The sequence below is a fragment of the Alternaria viburni genome (assembly GCF_023758015.1).
Source record: "Alternaria viburni strain BMP 2772 chromosome Unknown scaffold_16, whole genome shotgun sequence".
NCBI classification, from domain to species: Eukaryota; Fungi; Ascomycota; class Dothideomycetes; order Pleosporales; family Pleosporaceae; genus Alternaria; species Alternaria viburni.
The window spans coordinates 110,510-134,070 of record NW_026055785.1 but is presented as its reverse complement, the minus strand read 5'-3'; the positions used below and the strand labels follow the sequence as shown (position 1 = coordinate 134,070).

Sequence of the window (23,561 nt, the reverse complement as noted above, 5' to 3'; positions counted from 1 at the left end):
CAACCACATCCAAGCTGGCGAAATACCAGTTGTATGGTTTGCTGGCAGAGCGTTGCCAATGGTTCATCGGGCGATCAAAGTCTCTGACATTGGTGGAGATGATAATCATTCCTCGCCAAGGTAACATATCCTCACAGCTTCGGCATGGCGAAATTACATCTAACGTAACACAGGCAGTGTATAGTCACTAAGGGTGACAATAATGAAGTCGATGACGTTTCCATGTATCCTGATGGGCGAACCTTTGTAACGAGAGACGAGATCGTGGGCCTAGTCGTGGGATACATACCGTACCTTGGATGGGTTTCCATCGCTCTTCAGAAGGTCGTCGAGGCAAAATATCTCATACTGTTGCTCGTAGTTGCTGTCATATTTGCCCGCTAGCTCAACAGCAGCTCACCTCCGGCTTCACTTCTCGGTATCTGTGTTCTCCGCAAGCCCGAATGTCAGCGTATTAGTCCAGTCTTAGCCATAATCTTTTGCACAAGTCTGTGTGTCTCGTATACGCATGTAGATGCCATGGATAGATTTGAAGGCCTGTTTAGTAGTGGGGTGGGGCGCATGAGGCACCTCCAACGTAAGATGATACACGATCATAGATCTCGTAGGGGGTTACTTTTGTGCGTCCTAACCCAAGGAATTTGCCGAAGCGTACTCATGTAAGACATATCCTTTACCTGAACGATAGTCGTTCATACCATCCTGATGAGATGACATGCTTCGCGGCAACACCGATTGGACGTATGAGACGCTTGTCAACCGAGCATCGAGATACCACTTGAAGGTACTTAGGCATCGACGCTGATCAATTGATGGGATTTCAAGCAAAGTATAGTGGTACGCACACAAAATGCAGTGTTGCAACCGCCGTGTGCCTTATTAAGGCTTACATTGGTGAAGAGATGCAGCTCCGTCCCATCTCCCCTACTGCCACTATCACCATGGAAGTCTTGCCTCACGACTATGATACGGTTTTCTTACGCCAAATCCGTCAAGGATAGTAAGACATAATCACATCACGCAAGTTGATGCCCGTATGGATAATGCCTCACCGGCAAGGCATCTCGGGAATGATTTACTTCATTCCTGCACGACCTAGCCTTGGGCGTCCCAAGATTACCTCTAAAAGTCATGGAACGGATGGATGGTCTCACAAACTTCGTCCGTTACATCCTTGATAGGTCACACTCATTAAATCACCTCATCGACGGAGCTTTTTGACTAGACAGCCCCCAATTGCTGCACTAAACGAAGCACCTGTCTTACATGCAAGTAAGCCTCTCGATCGAAACCTGACGGATAGCTTGAAGGTAAGCTCTTGGAAATATCACATCTAGGAAGGCAGACCAGGTATAAAGTCTGCCTGGTCCACCGTAGAACTGTGTTTCCAGCACGCACATCTTCCCATCATTCAAGGCAACAAGTCCAGCAAAGAACTCTTCAATCCAACATCATCAATATGTTTTCCAACGCCAAAAGCCTCATTGCTCCCATTGCCCTTTTGGCACTGGCTCAGCACTGCCCCGCGCCCTTCCTCGCCGCCATTCCTGCTGCTACCGCTGCAGGCATTGGCGCTGCCGTAAGTGCATTCATTCGCAACCACGAATGTAGACAACACTGACATGGTATAGAGCGCAGCCGTTTCCGCAGCTGGCACCGTCGCCGGCACCGTCGTGACTGCGATCAACGGCAAGAGGGCCCGCGATGGCACGCAAGTCATCCACGCCCGCGACAACTGGGCTGGACTTCACAGCTACGTCTCCAAGCGCCAGGATGAGGAATTCGGCACTGGAACCGCGTGGCAAGACTGCGCCGATCAGCTTAAGGGAGCTGACGTGACTTTCGAGGGCACCGGTCCTGGTGGTATGTCCGATCTGCTCTATTACTGCGACATATCCATGTACTAACGTCATGTCTTCCAGTCATTCTCGTCAGCGGTATTCCCCCTGCGTGCATGACTTTGGCCACTGTCATTACTGGCAAGTTCAACGCTGGAAACCCTGTACCCCAGGGAACTGACTCCATCTCCTTCACTGGTCTTTCCAACGAGGACGTTCAGGCTATTCAGGATGCGCTTGATGCCAGGCCTACCTAGAATTGACGCCGAGATCTCACTCTCAAGCTCTTGTTGGAAGTGGTCTTAATTGAACTGTTGTAGCTTTCTTTTCGGTTGATCACACACTCGTTTGGTTGTACGTACATACACTGAAGTAGAAAAGACTCTTGGCCAAGAAGCTCTAGTTGACTATGATGTGATGTCGACTCCCTTTGACACTCGAACCGCAATAAAGCTATAAGACCTAGGGATGAAGTGGGGGTTGCAATGAAGAAGAAGTTCAGGCGACTTACACCTTCATTGCATGAAACTCCGCTTGCATGGCCAGATCCAGTGACAAGGCCTACCCTCTGACAGATTGTTCCCATCTGTGTGGCCCCTTGAGGCATGCTGACACTACCCACGTCAGCTTGCGAATGTGTCCTACCGATAAGAAGGCAGACAGCCCCGAAAGACTTCGCTCCTTCCTCCTCTACTTTCGTCCCCACCCCACCATCATGTTTCTCCACCTCTTCATCCCCATAACTTACCTAGTCATATCAATCCTAGTTTTCCACTTGGCACTGCACTGTCACAGTCAGACCCATCGCTACTATTTCCTGCCCTTCTTCCTCCTCTTCGCCTCACTATCCATCACATCCTCCAAATACTTCATATGGATACCCGGACTGACGAGTCTATGGACGCAAGCCATGGTGCTCAATATACCTCACATAATGTGTCTACTTTACATACGAAAATGGCCCGTCCCACGCCTGCCTGCTACTTCACCACCTCTCAGTCAATTTGCTCGTTTGCGACACCATTGGGAAGCAACATATCGTTTGTGGGGTAACCCACAACTCATCGGTGTTAGTCCGGAGTCAACCACAGCTAGGCCCACAGACAAATACACTCAGCCGATATCCGTCTTCCTGTTCTTACGACTAGTAAAACTGCCGATATACTACTACATCAACTTCAAGATCCTACCCGCTCTCGTCGCCGCAGTCTTTGGCGAGATATATCCCGAGGACGTCTCTGAAGAGAAACAAATGCTACTCCGACGCTGGCACGACGTCACCACGCGAGACTTGTTGATCCGGGCCTACGTTTCGGTCCTCTGGGTCTGGCAAAGCGTGGTGTACCTAGACGGAACCAACGCCATCCTCGCCAGTCTTTTCGTCAGCATCGGCTTGGACCACCCTTGTGATTGGCCCCCTCTATTTGGTACTCCTACTTCTATTACTTGTTTAAGAACGTTCTGGTCTCGATTCTGGCATAAGATTGCTCTTCAGCCGTATACGTGTATCGGAAGAGCTTTGGCTCGCCAGCTCAACTTCCGTTCCGACTCCTACGAGTGTAAAGTGTTCGTAGCTTTTGTCGTGTTTGTACTTTCTGGCGTATCTCATGGGGTTGTCAGTTGGCAGATAGGTCGTGATGGGTGGGCGGACGTCTGGTGGTTCATGGTAAACTTCTTGGCTTGTTTAGTGGAGACGGTCTTCTTGCAGCACTTCCTGCCTGCATTTGGTTATCAGAGAGAGCTGAAGTCAGTCAAGGAGAGTTGGTTCGGCGCGTTAATCGGACGGATATGGGTTTTCGCGGTTTTCTTCTGGAGTGTCCCCAAGTGGCAGTATCCGGCCATGTACAAGGACGCGCTCCAGGCAAGACAGATGGCAGTATGGAGCTTGATATTCTCGAAGATGATTACGAGCGCCGAACGGGGCTGAGCGGTAATCAGAGTCCATTCATCAGTATGCAGATTGATATGGTAAAATGCTAGCGATGCGGTCAAAACTGCTGTAGAAGCCACATACTGTACAGACTCCACACGCCACCCACTAACACCAGTCCATGCAACGAATGCGAAATGCTTAAACAACCTCCCAATTTGAAAGCGAATGACTGCTCTCATCTCTACTCTTTCTCGGTATCCATCGCCGGCGGCGGCAAGCCGGCGGGGCTGATCTCCTTGTTTAGCGCCAAGCGCTCCGGGCTCACGATTTCTCCTGGGCTGATGATGTTGCCATGTGCATCTGCAATAGGAATGTGAGAGGCGTCTTCGTCTCGCTCATCTGATCTACCGCGCTCTTCGCTCTCGGTCATGTTGTGCTCTTTGCCTTTCACGCTGCTGCTACGCTCAAAAGCTTCGGGAACCTTCTCGCTGAGGTCAATGGCGACGAAGGATTTGGGTAGTTTGACACTAGAACACATCAGTATGGTTTTCCAACGTAAATTGGGGGAGGTGGAATGCGCTTACGTGTGGAATTTTGCCCGAAGAGTCTCGAGGACTTCTTTCCAGTCTTGGTGGAGAGTGAGACTGCGACGTGGTGCAAAACCGATCATATGGCGTGAGTCCAGTTGTCTGCCCATGTTAGCGATTTTCGTATTGCATTGCATAGATTCACTTGACTTACACATCAAGCGGAGCAAAGGCGTGGCATCCTGGCGATAGAGTAATGCGAATGCTGTAGTTGAAGGTATGCGGCTTATCGTCAATACTAGCATTCTCCGATTCGTACAGCTCGAAGTTGATCTGTGACAAGTAGTCGAGCTCTGGGATAGCATTGCGTTCGATCTTGGTCTTGATACCGCCCTCCAGGATGCAGTTGAGCAGTGTGTAGATATGCGACTCCTTGGTGAAGTAGAAGAAACACTTGGGCATGTCCGACGCCTGCAGCTCTTCTAGGTCTCCAACGATCTCTTTAAGAAGTGGTAACGATGTGAGCAAGCCGATTTCTAGCTTCTCCTCACTCTCGATACCGTACTCCTGTGGCCCAATGTAATCGAACAGAACCTTGCACAAGTGATACATCTCGCGCAGCTTGACCAGTCTCGCATCGGTTTGCGCTTTCGAGGCTGCAGTACCCAGACCCGAGTACAGCTTGAAATAAGACTCGTGTACATAGGACGGAGGCGCTGGGGCTTTGACGGTAATCTCAGACTTGCGCCTGAAACCCATACGGTGGGAGAGGCTACCGCGGTCATGGGTCTTCTCTGCGCTCTGCTCCTTTGCCTCGGCCTTAAGCTGGGCATCTGACGGTGTCGGACCGACGGGTATAGACTTGGCTGAGCTGTTGTCGGGTGTGGTCTGCTTCGATCCGTCTGCAACCGAGTCTTCATCCACAAAGCTGGCATCGGGAGTAAACACCCATTCAAGGAAGGCGCGGTTGTGGAGAGCGTCGAACTTCATGGTGTCGTATAGCTCAGAAATCTTGCTTGGGTCGACTTTGTCTGCGTCTCCAAATTCCTTGAACAGCTTCTCCCATCGCTCCTTGAACAACTCTGGTCCTTCATTACAGCACCAGCGTGTTTGGATGTGATTGACGTTAGTGTACTGGGACTGTCCTGACGTTTGTCCTTCCGATGGTGGAGAGTTCAACGCAGCTAGTGAAGAAATGGCTTCTGACTCAATCTTCTTGAAGTTGTGGTTCATGACACGCTGGTGGAACTTGATCAAATCCACAACCTGCCGAACGACAATGTATGGCTCTGGTACGTCCTTTGGCCATGCAAACTGAGGCGGAGCTTTGTCGCCTGCGCGCAGCAAGGTCTTGAGCTTCTTCTTGACTTTGTCCATGACGTCCTTTGCCGCGTTCGAGTCATCTAGAAGGTCCTTGCGTACTGAGATGTGTTCGGACTGGTACTGCTCCTTCTCCAAGAATGACGCTCCGAAGATTTGTGCGCTGGTGGTTACTCGTCGCTCTGAACTGCTGAAGATGTGGACATCATCTAATACGTCCCTGTTCATCAGCAAAAGATCGTTGCGAAAGTTCGCGCCCATGTCCTGCGTTTGATGTCGAGCAGAGTGCGTCGGTTCGCCTCCCCACTTGATAATCAGTTGGAGCTTATCAAGGACCATGTTGTTATCTTGCGCAGTGATGCGAGACAATGTAACGCCAGACATGGAATCACTTCGATTCTTGAGTAGTTCTGGTTCGTCGTCGCCGGCAGCGGCAGTCTTTTCCGTGCCCTCAGCAGTGTTTGAGTCTGGCTGTGGAGCTTCCGGTACCTCTTCGGGTAGAGTCTCTCCCGGTAGCAACTCTTCCTTCCGGCGTTTGCGAAACATGGGCTTGATTTGAACTTTGGTTCCAGGCCAAGCGCCCTTCTTGTTCAGATACAGTTGCAGCTCGCGCAGCTTCTTAGTATCCTCGAGACCTTCATCTAGAGCTACCTTGACTGCATCACTCACACTCTGCAACGCTATCTCTCCGATCAGCAATACTTCAGCTTGGTGGCCCTTGAGCAAGTCGACGAATGGTTTAGAATGGAAGGTGTACTTGAACTTCTGTTTCGGGGTCCTGTCCGCATGGCGAATGACTGACACGACACCTTTGAGCTTCCATTGCGCCGCGGTTGCCGGAGGAGGCACCTCCAAATGATCTTCCGACATTGACCTTTCCTGTTCAAGATGCAGGTCGTCATCGTCATCGAAGGCAGGCGGAAGCGTAATCTCGGGTTCCGACATTGGCCCTTCTGGAGTCGAGGTAGAGGTAGTGGTGATTGTTGCGGGACTTAGTACTGAGGCAGGGTTGGGCTTCTCGAAACTAGGTGAGGATGCGATGGGCGTAGAGCTGAGTGACGTGTCAGGTGACGAAGGCATCGTGTTGGATTGCCGCATATGTTGGAGGTTGTGAGCATGGTTGCCCATTCTTGACATGCTCGGACTCTTGAACAGCTTTCCAAGCGTCTTGCGATGGCCCGAGGCGCCCTTTATAGAATTGCCAGCACTATCTGTACCAGCTTGCGCATCGGCAGCCGCGTGTTGAGCGGCGTCCTTGCGTTGTTTTCGCGCAATTTCCTTCAAAAACATTTCCTTAAGAATGTTGGCCGCCTTGTCGTAATAGTCGCCGTTGTCTTTCACGAAGCTCCATCCGTTGACGTCGATAACATAGCTCTGGTCTCCAGTGCGAAGTAGATCGAATCCACAAACTCGTTGTCCAAACCCTTCTGAGATCTTGGCTGCTATCGCTGCCTCGGACTCGCTCAGTTTTGTGACATAGCGGACTTCCTTGCCGCTAGGATTGCGCTTAACAAGACCGTCGACGACAGGTGATTTTCTTGTTTCGGCATGGCAAAATGTTGGTCCGACCGTATATGCTTTGACATCCTCAGAGTTTTCTACCTGGAGAAATTGCTCATAGATGTAACTGCCTGTCGGTTCAAGGATGCCCCTGGGTACTTCGAGAGTTTCATCCTTTTCTGAGCTCTTGTTGTTGATCTTCCTGAACAGCCTCCGGCCGCCGCCTCCATCTTTCTTGTGGAAGTAGATGTGTATGTTATGGTCTTCGCCGCTCACTGGCTTCTCAACGAATGGTTTGGTGAGGGTAACGCCATCGACGCGGATCGTGTTGTTGTCGTCGATGAGTTCAACGGATTTCGGTGCCGGGGAGCCTCCACCAGTGCCGTCTTCGGGTCCTTCCAGCCTCAGGCCTGTTCTTTCGTACAGGGCTTTCGCGAACTCGGCCGATGGCAGCTTGGGTCCACCATCGCGACTGACATCGATGCGTTTCGGCGTAGGAACGTTGAGCTTATCCAGTATACCAAGACACAGACGGCGATCCCACAGCACCTGCTGCATGGGCAGGTCGTTTACGCAGAAGGGCTTTCGCAATTTGGTGTAGGCGATTGCCTTGTCCAGTGGGAAGCCATCGGAGAAGAAGGAGATGAGGAAATCGCAAACAGGCCAGTTCTCGACGGCCTCGTCTAAAATGATCTTATCGCCAAAGATCTTGACTTCAAACTCGTCCACCAGCTTGCCGAATATGTTGCGCGCAGGCTTGCTGCGTGCCTTTGACTCGAGCGCACACACACCGATTATGCCCTTGGTCGGCTTCTTCTCTCTCATCTCCCGGCTTGCCGGACTGCTACTCGTCGCCGTGCTTCCGCTGATGCGTCTCTGGGCTGTTCGGCTTCGTGAGCGGCGGGGCTGCGTCGATAGAGGGGGCTGCCCGGCGTGGGGAGAGGCGGGGTGGGCCGGGGCGGTGTTGGGGCTCGCCGTCTGGCCGTTGGCGGGCTGGTCTTGGGGGAAGAGCAATTGCGTGGGCGAGGTTTTGGTGCCGAGACTGCCATTCTGGCTCGAGGTAGTGACGGAGAGCGACGAGGTGGCCGTCGTGGTGCCGTGTGGGTTGTCCATCCTGGCTGGGTAGGGTCAGTGGGTCAACTTGGAATGTCTGGAGTGTGCATGTGAAAAAGCTCATGGCGCGGCCGTGGTGGCCCATGACGTACGTACCGTCTGGTTCTGAGCCCGACACGGAACTTTTTCCACTCCAACTGTATCCGCGGTTGGAAATGGCAGAAACGAATGAGGATATTGATAGTCGCTTCGACTCTGTTGCTGCAGTGCCCGCGTCAGATCGCGGCTGTCGGAAAGAATCCGGCAGCAGCAGAGGATTAACTGGGGCGCTTGCAAGACTTCCCCGGGTGCTCTCTAGCGTGGGCGTGGCATCCGAGTCGTCGAGAGCGGAGCCAGACCAGGCATGTCCAAAATACTCAAAGATGCTGCTATCAGATGCCTTGGACGGGCGGCGTGCGGGCAGGCTCTGTCGAATCGCTGCGGCACCGAGCGAGGGGACGGACACGCTGGGACGCTCTACATTGCGCCCGCCCGTCTCAGGCTCGCTCGATCTTGCCTTTTGGCCGCCTGCGGACGCGCCGCTCGCACTGGAGAGCTGTCGCCATGATCGTGTGCTCTCGGAACTGGCTGTGCGGGAAAGTGGCTGCTCCATGCTACGCGGTACGCCTTGCACCCGTGCGCCGTGGGGGAAATGGACAGTGGACGTTTGGCGACAGTATCCTCACAGCGCCTTCGTTCTTTGGAGCGCAGTAGAAGATGAGTCTCTAGACATTAGGAAATGCGAAACACTTTCACGACGCGGTACGTCACTCAGCGCAACTTGGCAGCATGGTCGAATGCCACGATCTTAATGGACAGGCTTGCATATGCTGTGCCGTTTCGAGCTCTAGATGTCCACCTTCGGGCTGCAGCGAGGCTACACGCGCGCCACGTGTTGCACATCACATCGGAACGGCGCCCGCCCAGGTTGACTTGTACCCAGGCTTCGGGGGTACCCCGTTCCGCGTCCCCATGTTTTTGGAAGATGATCAGACGAGGCCGGTCATATCGAGGTAATCCAGATGTCTTGTGAGCGCGTTATTGCTGACGTGTATATGAGCTGCAATTTGAAGCATAACTCACCAGACAGCATGGAAGCTTGTTGGTATTCTTTTTGTTATGCAAGGCGGTGGACCCTGAGTCGATCGCTTGGCGCCGCCACGCGATCTAATCTAATCTTATCTGATCATCTCATCTCCGCAAAAAAAGTTCTGGTCGCGTTCGCGGCTGCAACACCAGCCAGTTGATGCATGCGCTCCGGTCGTCCTTTCCAAACCTACACCCAACATGGCAGGCCCCAAGGTACAGCAGAGTGCCAGCAGCGGCCCAGTGGTCAAGCGCCAGAGGACACGGCACGAAGGTGAAAAGCACGTCGCAACGCAGATCCGCCAGTCCAAGATATTTGCGCCGTTCCGAGTAAGCTTCCACAGCGCGACCAAGCACTTGCGCACGACTGACTCCATGATAGACTGTTGGCCTTGTGTCGCCTACAAGTGTACCATTTACAGCACTCCCGCTCGGCAAGACGACCTTCCAGATCACAACCTCAGTCGGCCGCTCTCTCCAAACGTACGACCTCAAGCGCGGACTCAATCTCGTCTTCATAACTCGACCGCAAACCCCCGAGGAGATTACTGCCACAGTAGCATGGAACAAGGTCGTCTTTGCAGCTTGGTCAAGCTACAAGAAAGAACACGAGCGCGGCGTGTGGGTATACCAGCGCGGGAAAAAGATTGCTGAGCTAGAGATACCACGCGGCGGCATACAGCGCATCAGGAAGTTGGTCGTTCTCGGAGAATGGATAGTAGGATGCGGCAAGTACAAGCTCGAGGTTTGGAGGACAGCTACCCGCGAGCATTACACGACCCTCCACGGCGCATCGTCCAGTGACCTCTCCGGCTGCATCTGCAACATGCCCACATATCTGAACAAGATATTCGTAGGCCGAAAGGACGGCTCTGTCGAGATTTGGAACCTCAGCACTGCCAAGCTGCTATACACGCTTCTCCCGCCAGCCGCAGACTTCGGCTCTGTGACCGCCCTACAGCCGACGCCCGCTTTGTCCCTCCTCGCTATCGCATACAAGTCCGGCCCAATTACAATCCACGACATTCGCGCCGACAAGGAGATCATGCGCCTGAACACAGGTGGCTCGCAGAAATACCCAGTGACATCAATTTCCTTCAGGACCGATGGACTAGGTGCTGGCGACGATGGTCGTGAAGACGGCGTCATGGCAACAGCCAGTACTCAGAGCGGCGACATTACCTTCTGGGACCTGAACAAAGGCGGTCGTAAGACCGGTACTCTGCGCGGAGCTCATGGTCCACCCCCGGCTGTCATTGGAGGTGTAGGTGGCGGCATCAGCAAGATTGAATTCCTCGCTGGACAAGCTGTGATTGTGTCGAGTGGCTTGGACAACTCTTTAAAGACATGGATTTTCGACGAAACGCCCTTCTCACCCCTACCACGCATCTTGCATTCCCGTGGCGGCCATGCTGCGCCAGTTTCGACTCTTCGCTTCCTCCCCTCCAATTCAGACGGCTCCGACGATGTCGGCAAATGGCTGCTTAGCTCAAGTCAAGACCGAAGCTTGTGGGGCTGGAGTCTGCGACGCGACGGGCAAAGCACAGAGCTCAGCCAGGGTGCTCTCCAGAAGAAGGCAAAGAAGATGGGACTTCTGAACGGAAACGCCGAGACTTCCAAGCACCACATCAAGTTGGAAGACCTGAAAGCGCCAGCCATCACCTGCATGGCTTGTTCTCTCAACCGCGACGGTGGCATGGGCGCCATGCCTGGCGTAGCTGGCATCTGGACCAACTCATCTAAGGTCAAGGGCCAGGACAAGAAAGCCACAGAGGTCAACATGACTGGATGGGAGAGCATTGTCACAGGACACGCTGGTGACAAGACTGCGAGAACCTGGTTCTGGGGGCGCAAACGCGCTGGTAGATGGGCATTCGAGACAGGCGACGGTACTGAAGTCAAGAGTGTCGCAATCTCATCCTGCGGCACGTTTGCTGTGATCGGTTCCGCTGGTGGCTCCATTGACATGTACAACCTGCAGTCTGGCCAATTCCGTCGCAGGTTTCCCGCTCGACTCACTCCGGCGGAAGCCAAACAATACAAACTCCGACAGCTACAGGCCGAGGAGGCTATGGACTTCGCAGACGATTCGCCACGGAAGTTTGCAAAGGGCGAAGGCAAACACAAAGGAGCTATCACTGGTCTTGCCGTAGATGGTCTGAACCGTACGCTGATAAGCTGCTCCGATGATGGTAAAGTCAAGGTAAGTAATTCTTTTTCCCACTGCTGATCAACACTAACTCGCTTTCAGTTTTGGGACTTTGCTACGGGCATATTACTTCACGAGATTGACTGGTACCCCATGACAAAGATTCACGGCCTACGCTACCACCGGAATAGTGATCTGATAGCACTGAGCTGTGACGATGGCTCAATCCGTGTATTGGACATTACCACCAAGAAACTCATTCGAGAGCTATGGGCATCGAAGTCCCATGCTGCGTTGCAGACTCTCGACTACACATTTTCGAGCGACGGCCGATGGATTATTTCTGCAGCCTCTGACTCCACAGTCAGGATATGGGACTTACCGACGGGCCATCTTATCGACGCCATGAAACTTCGCCGAAAGTGTAACACAGTGGCATTTTCACCTTCGGGCGAGTTCCTCGCTACCGGGCTGGATGGCGAGGTTGGTGTGCACATTTGGACAAACCGAACACTCTTCACCCATGTTTCAACCCGCCAAATAACAGAAAATGATGTTGTCGAAGTGAATGCGCCGACAGCATCTGGCGAGGGTGGTGTCGCCGTCGTTGACGCTGCGACAGAAGAGCAGGCAGAAGACGAGGATCAGGACGAAGTCACAGTGCCAGTCATGGACCAACTCAGCGACAAGATCACAACACTCAGCTTGGTCCCAAAGTCTCGCTGGCAGACACTGTTGCATCTCGATGTCATCCGTGCCCGCAACAAGCCCAAGGAAGCTCCCAAAGCCCCAGAGAAGGCGCCTTTCTTCCTTCCGTCTCTTGGTCAAAATCAGATTCAAGGAGCAGACAACACTGCTCTCGCACCACTGGACCAAGACCCCAAATCTCGCATCTCCAGCTCCGCGCTTGCTTCGCGTTCTAGCGCCGCCACGGCTACCGATGTGTTCAGCCGTCACCTTGCACATGCGACCGAGACTGGCCAATATACACCTCTCCTAAGCCACCTCTCTTCCCTTCCTCCATCGGCCGCTGACATCGCAATTCGCACCCTTGACACGACGGAGCCTTACACTGAGCTACGAACGTTCATTGAGGCGTTGACCGCGAGACTACAAGAGCGTCGAGACTACGAGCTAGTACAGGCTTGGATGAGCGTGTTCCTACGACTACATGGAGACATCGTGGTCAAGGACACTGAGCTTGTTGGCGAACTAAGGAAGTGGCAAGAGGAGGCAAAGAGGGAACGTGAAAGGGTTGGTGGGTTAGTAGGATATAGTGTTGGTGTGGTCGGATGGGTCAGAAGCGCAAGATAGGCTTCTGGTTGCATGTGCATGTTTAGCATATTTCGCAGCTGTCGCCTTGTTCTTGGCCTACCAGTTGACACAGAATCAATAATTACGGTACTCCTTACAGTTTCAAGTTAAGAACTTTCGATGCTCTCCAGCATGACTTCGGTCATATCTCAGACGTATCTTGCCCCACTGTCGTCTGATGTAGAGCAGGTGTTGCGCCCGCTACAGACATTGAGATCTGCGCAGCCATGCCTTCCGCACCTAGCAACTTCCCAGCTGGCTTCCAGCGTAGCTGTTTCGTCATATGGCTGCACCGTGCCTCATCCAACTCCAGAACCCATCGGACTTGGACCACCTGTAAAGCCATGACAGGGCTTAGTCACAGGAAATCGGTTCTCAGACGACCAAGAAATGCTAATCAGAGCTTCCGTCTCTCGAAGAGTTTTCCTAGGGTTTGATGTTTCACAAGGATGCCTGAGTTGCCCGGGCTACATACGCATCATCCAAAGAACACGATGCAATCATGCTCTACGAGCCGTTGCAGATACATGCCTATGCAGCCACCACTGCGAGTTCTATTACCTAATTTCATGAAGTCTTCATTAAACAAACTCGAGCTCATAATGATCGTGAGGCAGTGTTGTACGTGGTTGTGACCCGCTCTGCAGGTACGTTTCTCCACCATGACATCACAGCAAAATACATCATCGCGATGACACAAATTGATCGCGACGAGAACTTCTTACCCCTCATACTCACACTCACAAATCTTCCACTGCTCTTACTTTCAGCTCAAGCTCAACTACTACTACACCAACCAAACCTTACTCACATACTTCATCATGCCTCGCAACGGAGACGGATCCTCAGACAACGGCCCCATCGAGGTCGGCAAGGACGCTGTCCACGGCGCCTCTGGAGACGTACGTACCCTCATCTACCATCGCACATCTCAAGTTTGAGACTAACAGATACCAGTCGACCCTCGAGCACACCAAGAACAACGTCGCTCCCATGCCTGAAATCGAGAAGGGCGAAGGTACGACCCGGCTGCCCCACCTACCCCTCTCCGCATCCCAAGCTCTTTTCCAAACCACAACGAAGGAAGAAAACATAACTGCAAAAGACGCAAGCACTGACACGACGCAGCTATCGAAGGCATGAACGCCTCCGGCGGCGGCCTTGCACCAAAGAAAGGCCACACCGGCCAAGGCGCCCCCGCCACCGACTCGAACAAGCCCGCGCCTGTCGACGAGGTCACCAAATAAGCTATCACCACCAGAGCAAAGAGCGACAGACATGCGCTCGGCCTCTAGGGAGCACATCCCCGGTACCAACAAGGGGTCCGGCTAGCTAGCTAGTATAGCAAAGCAAGGGAGTAACATCTACAAGTGACAACGGACTTTTGCGAGTAACATCGGTAGTTGCGTTGCATTGCATTGCATGCTTGCAAGCGGCGTGGGCCCCCTAGATAGCTACGAAAGTAACGAATGGAAGTCAAATAACTCAAAGACGATCTTCTTAACAGCATGTGGTTCTAGATTCCTGTGTTGGTGGGGCCAAAACGCGGTGTGAATGTTCGTGCGGTGTACATGCTGTTCTCGCATGCCATGTTCCCTGCGACGCCAAAATGGTGTTGATGGCTTAGTAGACCTCGTAAGCGAAGACCGATGAACCTTACGCACAATCGCGAAGGCCGAATTTCACGTTCGCCCGTCTGTCTATGTACGGGACGAGCTGAGTCTTGTGAAAATACATGACTGCGCCGTTCGTATTGACGGAGTCCACGGAAGCCAGACATCCGTAACGGCCTATGAATAGACCTGTGTACGTACTCCGGTCACGTCATTAGGCGACCTAGAAATAAGTTGGTTCTCATGTCATCGTGGCTGCTGGGCAAGTAGTTTTGAGTGGAGGCGGCTGGCGTCAGCCTGCATGCGAAGTCAGTCTCGCCTCAGCTGAGCCGGAGTCCGAAGCGGAGGGTTGGGATGCTTAGCGTGGGAAGCTGGAAGGGGGCAGAATCGTGGAGAATCGGTGGCCCTGGTGGAGCGGCAGTGGGGAACTTTGGTACTCAACAAAAAGCACATGTGAAAGGGTAGAGCATCAACAACATTGACGAAACATCACGATGGGACGAAGAAATGAAGTGGTAGATCATGGTATTTGGCTAGATAAAGGCACCAGCCCTTGGTGAATTTTGTCCGCCATAGCCTATCCAGGAAGCGATATCCAGAATGGTTACCAAGTCTAAAACGAAACTGTTGCTACAAGAGTGTACACGCTCATGACGCCGTCCGACGCCCGGTAGTGATGCCACACTCCATATTTTCCCAACCCAGTGCCCCTGTTAACCTCAATGACCGAACCTTACGCCGACCCAATTGTCTAGGCCTGGAAGACCTCATCATTCGTGATCCACAGCCACCATCCACCAACTCGGTTTGCTTCTTCGCCCCCTTGGTGGATCTCTTGATGGCGTCAGTGCTAAAGTTGTCCCGCTGCGAGGGCCTCGTCGCTAACCGAAGTTGCGCCAGAGGCACTCTGCAAGTCGTTGAACTTTGCATCAAAGCCGTCAAGAAAGCCGTAAGAGTTTGAGTAAGAACCGTGGTCAAAGGATGTTGGACCGAAGGCATCGACTGAAGAAGAATCGACCATGCTAAAAGGGGGTTCCATTGGGGCAGTCGTTGTTGGACTGCACTTTGGGAACGGGTCGAAGTCGAAGAAGTTCTCCATGACGACAGACTTTTCGTCGACTGGAGCGTAAGGTTGAAGAGAGAGAGGTAGGCCCAGGTCGCCCGTAGAGAGGCCCCCGAAGTCGACTGACACGGCAGGTCGCACAATATCGCGGCAGGATATTGTGTCGAGTCGAATTCGGGAGAAGTCTCAAAGCTTGATGGGGGAGTCTCAGGTTGGCACGATGAGTCACGGGGTGAGTCCATCGAGTCCATTGACTCTGGGCTGGGGAAGGAGGTGGGAATCTGCGCGGGGCAGATGGTGTCGAAGGTGTCGCGTGGTGGTGTAGCGAGGTCGAAGACAGGTTGAGGTGCCTCGCCGGGGTACTTGGAGCGGAAATATCTCAGCTCGGCCTCCATCTCAGCCATCTTCTGTTTGTAGGCTTGCATGTTGGCCTCGAGCTCGTCCTTCTCGGTCTGGAGGACTTCGTATTCTTGGCGCTTCCGTTCGCGGGAGTTGTGGGCGGCGAGGCGGTTGCGCTTTACACGCTCGATGCGCCGTTGCTCCTTCTCGTCCTCGGTCTTGGCCCGCTTCCGTGGAGGCAGGCTGGTCTTGGGCTCGGGGAGCACCTGCCCCCACGACTTGCGCTTCTTGACGGGTTTTGAGCCATTGCTCTCGGGCGCTGGTGTTTGTGATGCTTCCGACGAGTTGGACGAGTGGTGTGCGGGTGAGGGCGAGTGGTCGTAGTTCTCGATCATCTCCATTTTGATAGTAGTAGGCATGGCCTCGACTGATGGTGGGGGAAGGGGCGTGGAAGTCATGGCGGAGTTGTTGATGGTTTGGGAAAAGAGACTAGAGTCGAAGGTGTACTGAGCCATGGTGAAGTCGATGTAGGATGGAGCTCTGAGTGGGCATAGTGGGTGATTATCACTAGGACCCGGGCTGTGCGGCGCTGAGGACAGGTGGCATCTACGGACCCTTTAATAGGCAGCTGCCAAGCGCACTTCTGGACCCCTTGAACGCTTGCCCGCATCGGGGCCGAGCTAATTGTGCCCACTCCGACACACGCCCCCCTACGCTAGGAACTCAGCCATCAGCCGCGGGCCGTCCATCGTTTCACGACCCAAGTCAGGGGAGTGTGTTGCAGTCGTCTTACAGCTGCCCGGATTTCGTTCCTGTGTCGCTGTGCCGTCGGTGCCAGTCTCAGATGGCGGCGCCGCTCCTCCACGGCCTTCTGCCCCCTTCTGAAGCAGGCGTAAACGGCCTCATCCAACTCCGACGTGCAGTCGCGGCGTAGCACAAGCTGATATTAGCCTTCTCACCGACCCACCTGTATCACTCGCTGCACCTCAGTGGCGACACGAAACAAGTTCAATGTAGCATGTCGTAAGATGCCGTCAGCCAAACCCAATACGCCCTTACGCCGCGCTGCATCCATCTCCGTCCGCATCGTCTTCACAGTCACGCACACCCCCCAAATTATTGCGTGCAATATGCTCGTATACTTCACCCACGGCACGTGTAGATGAAGGCCCGAAGCCATTCCTTCTCGAAGCATCTGCACCCCATAGTTGCAATCTATTTGGCCGCGTCGCTAAGCATTCCACCCACACATCTTCATATCCCCACACAACCTTGCAATCTACAACCACCTTCCATAGTGCGACCTACTGCCGGAAGATTTGCGCAACCTGGGGTAATGTTCCTTTGTTCGTGGAAGCACCGGGAATGTGCATAGAAGCTTAGCCTTAGCTTCCTTTCTTTATTGCTGCTGTAAACTGAAGCGTCACACGAGACCCTTGGTTTCCGGCTTTATTCAAGCAAAGCATCCCTGGTGGGGTTCTGGCTGTTTCCATTCGGACTTCACGAACATGTGAGACGGAGGCTTTCCGGTAGTAAGAAATGACAAGCCGGTGGTTCGTTAAGCCGCACTCATCATCATGCGGCACCGAAATTACTTTTGCCTTATCGTCGTCTGGTCGTCCCATTGTCCGTTGCCACTACGCAATGGACTGAATGCGCAGGATTTCGAGAACAGGATTCCAGTCTCGAATAAAGACGGGTTGCGTAATACTAGGCTAGCGTCTCGAGCGTGCTTTGTCGTGGACATCGTGCGCTGCTCCACAGGCCGACTCGTCACCGTTTCAGGCACCAGAATTCGGACCTATCGCATCGGAACCGCTTCCAATCCAACGGTCCAGATCTTACTCGTCGCGTTCTTGACTCAGTACATGGGATCTACCTCAGTAATACTACCGCCTACACGGCATGCTCCAATGAGCTGTACAGGACTACGTGCGGCTCTGATTAGTATTCCCATGGGAAATGGCTCCTGTTCATCGTGAGAAATCAATCATAAGGATGTCGGCTGACCTTCATGAAGCCAATACGGCACGATCCGAGATACGAAAAGGGGAGCATGCTCACGACGACCGCGATCATTGCCCCCTGGGTAGCTGTCTCAGTACCAGATCATCACAGCAATGCTGCTGCCGCCTACGCGTCCTCGTTCAATGCGGGCCACGCAATGGCGACAGCCAAGAAGCATATGGATGAACCGGCTCTCGTGTATATCGAACCTAATCAACCAAAGCAGAGCTGATCTAGGCGCCGACCTCTCCATCAAGACCATTGCTGCCACGCACACAGTGCCAACAACTATGCTAGGCATCATTAAAGAAGTCTCATTGTCATGCGTACATTTCCAGGCCGCAGCATACAACGAGAAACCAATATAACCACAAAAGTCAATACGATAGTCTTCGTCATCACCATCGTCATGTGTGCCCATGTTTCATGTGCAATATGTGTTCTTGAGATTCCGAGCATTGATGCCTAGGTCACTTCGACAAGCGTTTGTAGGCCGGATGGTCGCAAAGCAAGCAGCATTAAATTGCTGCCTATACCAGCTCGGTCATCGAGCGATGATGTAGATGACTAGTCACCCAGCAATATGCCCGGAATGCTCATTAAGTGAGAACCACCTAGGGCAATCGCCAGACTCAGCATGAAGAGTAAGATGGTGCTCAAGGATGCCGGTTCAGCTTATACACATATGATTAAAGAGTGACCATACTATCATTTCCTTAAACCTATACACACAGAGATGGTCAGGTATCGACACTGAGCAAGCGGGACATGTTGTGTGCAAAGGCGGTCACTCACTGTCGCATGACATCAAAAAGGCATATACGACCAGGTAGTGAACAAACAGATGATGGAAGATATGTCGGGATTTCTCTATCAAGGAGCGCCTGGTACTCCGTCTATGGTCACCGTAGAGCTCCGACATAAAAGTAGTGTATCAGTCGAACACCGACATGATTAACAATGAATCGAGATGCGCCGAAAGTAAAAAGACTGATAACCATGAACGATGAGATTGTTGCTGTCAAGAAGAAGCATATACTGAGGTGTATCGAGTCGTACTCCCAGCCTCAGGTATGGCAACTATTTTTACATCGTTCGCAACCTCGCCCCGTCCTGGAAGCAGCAGTGGTATCTAAAGAAATTATGTGAGCACAACAGTTTTGGGACATCAATGTAGTTTGAATGTCTCAAACCGGAACGCCCACGAAACCAATCTTCGGTTTCACTCTCGCACCGTCAGTGCTCTCTCCGCCCCATTGGCTGCGCCACTCTTGTTCTTCCGCCTTGATCTGCTCAAACGCTTGTAGTTCTTCGGGCTTCATGTTCGACTTGTCCTCGTCGTCCAGGGTCGGTAGACCGTTGGTACCGACATCAACGAAGTCACCGTCGGGCCCAGGTATGCCCAGGCCGGCGAAGGGAGGTTGTTGGAAGACCGAGTCGACCACGAGATACTTGCGACGAACGAGTGGAGGTACGTCGGTCTCTTCCGCAGGAACCTCCTCCCAACGTGCATGGGTGGGTTGTGTGACCTTGGGATAACACATCAGGTTGGTATGTGGGTCGTATACGCCCGTGAGATTTGCTTTCCGTAGCTTGGAGAGGTTCGAGTTGAATCGACTAGGGTATGTTAGTCCTGGTAGTCATAGATAGGTGTATAAGTTATGCATACCTTGCAGCGCGACCATGCTCAAATTGCCAGTTGGCAGAGGTGATGTTGACCTTCCGTTTTCCAGGGGCAGGCTTGCCATTTGCAGTAGGTACACTGGGCACACCAGTGTGATAGACACTACTGGCACCATGCCAAGCGACGTATTGGTTCTTGTTGTATGGCTCTCCTGGAGGTGGAAGCCTGTCGTTGGGGTCTGCAAGTTCACCTTCTACTGCGCCGCTTTCCTTTGCTGCTGTAACGTAGTAATCGTCAATGACCCTCTTGCCGCCGATGATGATGCGCGCGCCAAACTCGCGGAAGACAGATCGTGCTGTGACGACACCGATGGCACGACCTTTGTAGGAATGAGGGATGATGTCGCGGTCGATCAGGTCCCTTTTCTCAGCGTCGTCGATGATGATCTTGTAGAGCTTCATGTGCTTGGTGAAGAACAGATAACTGTCCCTAAACCCACAGCATCGAGCCGGTTCAGTCGACAACATGTACTGTCTGTCGCCCCTGCCCTTGATGGTGAATATGCGCACGCGGTAGTCTCGTCCACCCATGAGGTTACCCAGCTTGTCGACCTTCTGCTCGCCCTCTTCATCTTCTGGTAGGTCAACCTCATCGTTGACTACGTCCATCATGTTGCCCTCTTTGTCTATAGGAACGCGCGTGGTATGCGACGGCCCTCCCTTTGGAGGCCTTCCTCGACCTCCACCAGACGGCCGTCCCCGCTTGCGCTTGACGGGTGTGCCGCCTTCGGAGTTGTCGGGCTCGATGACATTCCAGTCCGGCGGCCTGTTCTTAGGAGGGCGACCAAGACGCTTCTTGCGCGGAAACGGCTGGATAACTGCTGGAGAAGGTGAACGCTCAGAGGGTGCGGCTTCCTCGTCGCTTCCCTGAGCTGCTGATTCAGCATCCTCTTCCTCTTCCTTGGGTGTGTCGGCGCGCGATTCTGGAGCATCTATCATATCCTCGTCGCTGTCTTGCTGGGGTGTTGCGCTGCGAACAGGCGTGCTGCGACGCGCTGCAGCTCGCGATAGGCGGCCGCGCGCCATTGTGGCTGGTCGAAAACGGCGTTGATGTGGCGCAGGTCAAGCTAGCAGCAGTTTTCGCGATGTGTTTGCAACTACAACTTCGGGATTCGGATGCAAATTGGGTGAAGGGCGGTGTCGGTGGTTAGCGATGCTCTTGCACTCCAGGAATGCTAAGGACCGCGACGTGAAAGAGCTAAGCAAGGGTCCCGCGCACGGCCCATGGCTATCACGTGCAAGCTCAAGCCAGGCGTTTTCGTCAACGTCTTCCCCAGACTAAACGTACATTCTCCAATACCTCACAAGTGGCCATCGTTGGTGCTTCGGTGCATCAAGCAATTATACCCACTGCAGTAAACGATGTCAATATTTGTCATGTCCAAGCAACGGCACGAAGCCCCGAGCATATCGCATCTCCACCTAGGTATTACGGGAATCATGAGAAACGAGCTCGTTGAACAGGTCTCTTCCACATCATACCAGCGAACATTATACCTGGAGTTATTTCTCTTAGAACAAACGGGTTCAGAGTAATTCATGAGCGCGTCGTCTGCATCCGCTCGATCTGTAGAGGGGTTGATCCTGCCAAAACCACCATACGCTCTTGGAACTTGCCACCTTGAAGTACGCAGAGTCAACTCGGCAGGACCAGACGTGCATATCAACAAACATGGATCAGATGTCAAGAGCGCCGACTCCAATAGCTCCCACACACTCGTGGCCTCATCCGTTCGACTAACCCCGTAGCCTCAACCACACTGCCGAACCTACAGTGCAGGACTGGGATAGTGACGAACAGCCACCATGCCTTTTGATCGCATCATCAGTGCGAAGAGGAGCTTTACCGGTATCCTCTCTCGAATGAGTATAGCTCCGTGAGTCGGAGATGTTCCTATCTCTGCTTTGCTATGCTGACATTGTCAAGTCCCTCGCCACCCTGCTCCGCTAAGCACAACGAGAACAACGCACCAAGCTGTGAGACTCCAGGACTGTCCTCGCCTGTCGCGAGCTCAACTGTACCTGATTCTAGCGACGAATCGCCTATCAGAGAGAGTCCATCAATGCGCAAAGGTCTAATGGGCTCGTTGCGAAAGCAAAAGCTGCGGAGCATCGGCTCTTTACGCAGCTTGCGCTCACCTACCAAGACCAAGCAGTCTGATACATCAGAGTGCCTCATGAATAGTGTAAGCATCTTTCCCCACAACGGAGAAACGACCACTGACTCTCTGTCCTCTAGAGTCCGCTGACCCCGAAGCACCGCCTCAACTCATCGCTTTTACTCTACTTCGAGGAGTCTCCCCCAGACAGACCACTATTCGATCTTGACCGCATGGACTCCCGAACCTCGAGTTTGTATGTCCACCATTCCTCGCCGGTACCGGTCCCATCACCCTATGAACAGATTCCGCAATCACCTGCCGATTCATCGCTCATACCAGATGGAACTGTTCCACCATCGCCAGCACCTATACAGAAGATCCTGGACTCAGAGAAGTCCATGGTTCGTTCGTCACCAGCATATACCCACGCGTACGAAACAGTTTCGGAAGCGATGAAAAGGCCAGCTTCAACAAAAAGCGCTCTGTCTGACAGTCTTCGGGAGGCTGCAGTCTACTTCAATGAGCCTCTCGTTCGCTATCCAAACCCAGGATCCGAATATCTGCCTATCGACGATTGCTTTTCACTTCCTGCTAAGAGCGAAGACTTATGTCAGACATCAGCCCGAGAGGATCCGTCTGGGGTGGATCGTATGGATAACTCGCCAGTCTACAACAACCCGGATAAGCCAGCAGAGGATGCGACCACTGAGGTCTCAAATGCAACGAATACAGACAGGAAACCAGAGGAACATGCACAGCTCATCCTTGAGAAAGGCTACCAGGCATGCGTCTACCGTCGAGCAGACGGAGAGTGTCGTCTGAACATCAAGCTGCTCGCCTTTTGTCATGAAGATGACGACGACGACTGCGAATGGAACATCAAAACGCAAATTAGGTTTGCTGCCGCAGAAGAAGAAAAGCTGGCGTCACAATTGAGCGCTATCATTCGGAATGTGGGGTTTACCTCTATGTCTGACAGCGAGCTCGATGAGGCTTTTGCTACAGGAAAGCTTCCAGCAAATCTGGATGTTGACCCAAGTTGGCACGTCACGGAGGAAGTGAATATGGGAAAGCGTGATAGTTCCTGGGGCGAGCATACTGGGCTCTACGATGGTAGCGGCTATGGGTCAAGTTCCAGCTCCCGACCTGTGACTGGTGTGACTGAGACGGCCGACGTACCTCGTACACGTATCCCTGGAGCATTCGTCGACCACGAAAACGAAGCGCCTATGATCATCCGCAGGCTGTGGGACAATACCTATCCGCACAGCCCGGATACGGACTCGCCTGTGAAGGCTATCGTGGCTGATCCCGCAATCTCCGCAGCGCAAGAGCAGCACAACAACCCCTTGCAAGACTACGAAGCCTTCCAGGGCATGTTGGATCTTGGTGGCAGTGCATAGATCATCGGGTACGCACTTCGTTATGCAGGGTCGTTTAAATTCGCTGGGTCGGGTCGGGCCCTGAAAAGTGTGACAGTGACCGATCAGGAACGGTACATCCGGCATCCTTCCCAGCAAACAGTATTCCATCGATAGAGTCTCCATAGTTATCAATGCAGCCCACAAGTTTCTTCCACATAGGCGTCTTCCAGCTCATCTCACACATGCGCAGCGGGGCGTTCGCGTGCCCCAACTCTCATGATGGCACCACTGTACCCAATAGCCGTACCTGTAATCAAAGTTCCAGTCCGCAGATCATCCGAGTCTTGCATCAGTTAGTCCAACCAACGGTAATCGAAAGCAGCGAAGATCCGGGCTCCAGAAGGTGTAGGAGGGAAATCAGGCCATGTCGGCTCATGCGACTTACCCGAGTCTGGGACGGTGACTGGGGTGTGCAGTGGAGTTAGCGAAGATGTGCGGAACAGCTCGTACGATGTTTAGTATTTTGGGTGGGCAGCAACATGATCTAACACATGATGATTATGCTGTGATGTGAGACGCCGCTGGTGTGCCGGCCTTGCGCGAGAGTACTTGCTGGCGTGCTTAAAGGCGTGGTGGCGGGCGGTTTCGAGGCTGTTGCGGTGTCCCTCGGTTTGCCCCGCGTGAAGTTCAG

At 53.1% G+C, this 23,561-nt stretch overlaps 7 protein-coding genes across 7 annotated transcripts; 4 read left to right on the top strand and 3 right to left on the bottom strand.

Moving 5' to 3' along the window:
• Positions 1 to 1,459: 1,459 nt before the first annotated feature.
• J4E79_007367 (uncharacterized protein) lies at positions 1,460 to 2,095 on the top strand (the record flags this gene model as incomplete). The annotated part of the gene is made up of 3 exons (XM_049356234.1): positions 1,460 to 1,579; positions 1,632 to 1,863; positions 1,923 to 2,095. The coding sequence occupies 3 exons, from the start codon at positions 1,460 to 1,462 to the stop codon at positions 2,093 to 2,095; spliced, it is 525 nt and encodes a 174-aa protein (XP_049209121.1).
• Positions 2,096 to 3,952: 1,857 nt separating this feature from the next.
• J4E79_007366 (uncharacterized protein) lies at positions 3,953 to 8,763 on the bottom strand (the record flags this gene model as incomplete). The annotated part of the gene is made up of 4 exons (XM_049356233.1): positions 3,953 to 4,238; positions 4,296 to 4,400; positions 4,453 to 8,176; positions 8,268 to 8,763. 4 exons carry the CDS (start codon positions 8,761 to 8,763, stop codon positions 3,953 to 3,955), a joined length of 4,611 nt encoding a protein of 1,536 aa, XP_049209120.1.
• A 674-nt stretch (positions 8,764 to 9,437) lies between these two features.
• On the top strand, positions 9,438 to 12,699 carry J4E79_007365 (uncharacterized protein; the record flags this gene model as incomplete). Its single annotated transcript, XM_049356232.1, has 3 exons — positions 9,438 to 9,566; positions 9,619 to 11,439; positions 11,488 to 12,699. The coding sequence occupies 3 exons, from the start codon at positions 9,438 to 9,440 to the stop codon at positions 12,697 to 12,699; spliced, it is 3,162 nt and encodes a 1,053-aa protein (XP_049209119.1).
• Positions 12,700 to 13,520: 821 nt separating this feature from the next.
• J4E79_007364 (uncharacterized protein) lies at positions 13,521 to 13,946 on the top strand (the record flags this gene model as incomplete). Its single annotated transcript, XM_049356231.1, has 3 exons — positions 13,521 to 13,601; positions 13,657 to 13,717; positions 13,828 to 13,946. The coding sequence occupies 3 exons, from the start codon at positions 13,521 to 13,523 to the stop codon at positions 13,944 to 13,946; spliced, it is 261 nt and encodes an 86-aa protein (XP_049209118.1).
• Positions 13,947 to 15,162: 1,216 nt separating this feature from the next.
• J4E79_007363 (uncharacterized protein) lies at positions 15,163 to 16,229 on the bottom strand (the record flags this gene model as incomplete). The annotated part of the gene is made up of 2 exons (XM_049356230.1): positions 15,163 to 15,431; positions 15,503 to 16,229. 2 exons carry the CDS (start codon positions 16,227 to 16,229, stop codon positions 15,163 to 15,165), a joined length of 996 nt encoding a protein of 331 aa, XP_049209117.1.
• A 2,679-nt stretch (positions 16,230 to 18,908) lies between these two features.
• J4E79_007362 (uncharacterized protein) lies at positions 18,909 to 20,430 on the bottom strand (the record flags this gene model as incomplete). Its single annotated transcript, XM_049356229.1, has 2 exons — positions 18,909 to 19,338; positions 19,391 to 20,430. 2 exons carry the CDS (start codon positions 20,428 to 20,430, stop codon positions 18,909 to 18,911), a joined length of 1,470 nt encoding a protein of 489 aa, XP_049209116.1.
• Positions 20,431 to 21,210: 780 nt separating this feature from the next.
• J4E79_007361 (uncharacterized protein) lies at positions 21,211 to 22,909 on the top strand (the record flags this gene model as incomplete). The annotated part of the gene is made up of 3 exons (XM_049356228.1): positions 21,211 to 21,281; positions 21,332 to 21,590; positions 21,644 to 22,909. 3 exons carry the CDS (start codon positions 21,211 to 21,213, stop codon positions 22,907 to 22,909), a joined length of 1,596 nt encoding a protein of 531 aa, XP_049209115.1.
• Between the last annotated feature and the right edge of the window lie 652 nt (positions 22,910 to 23,561).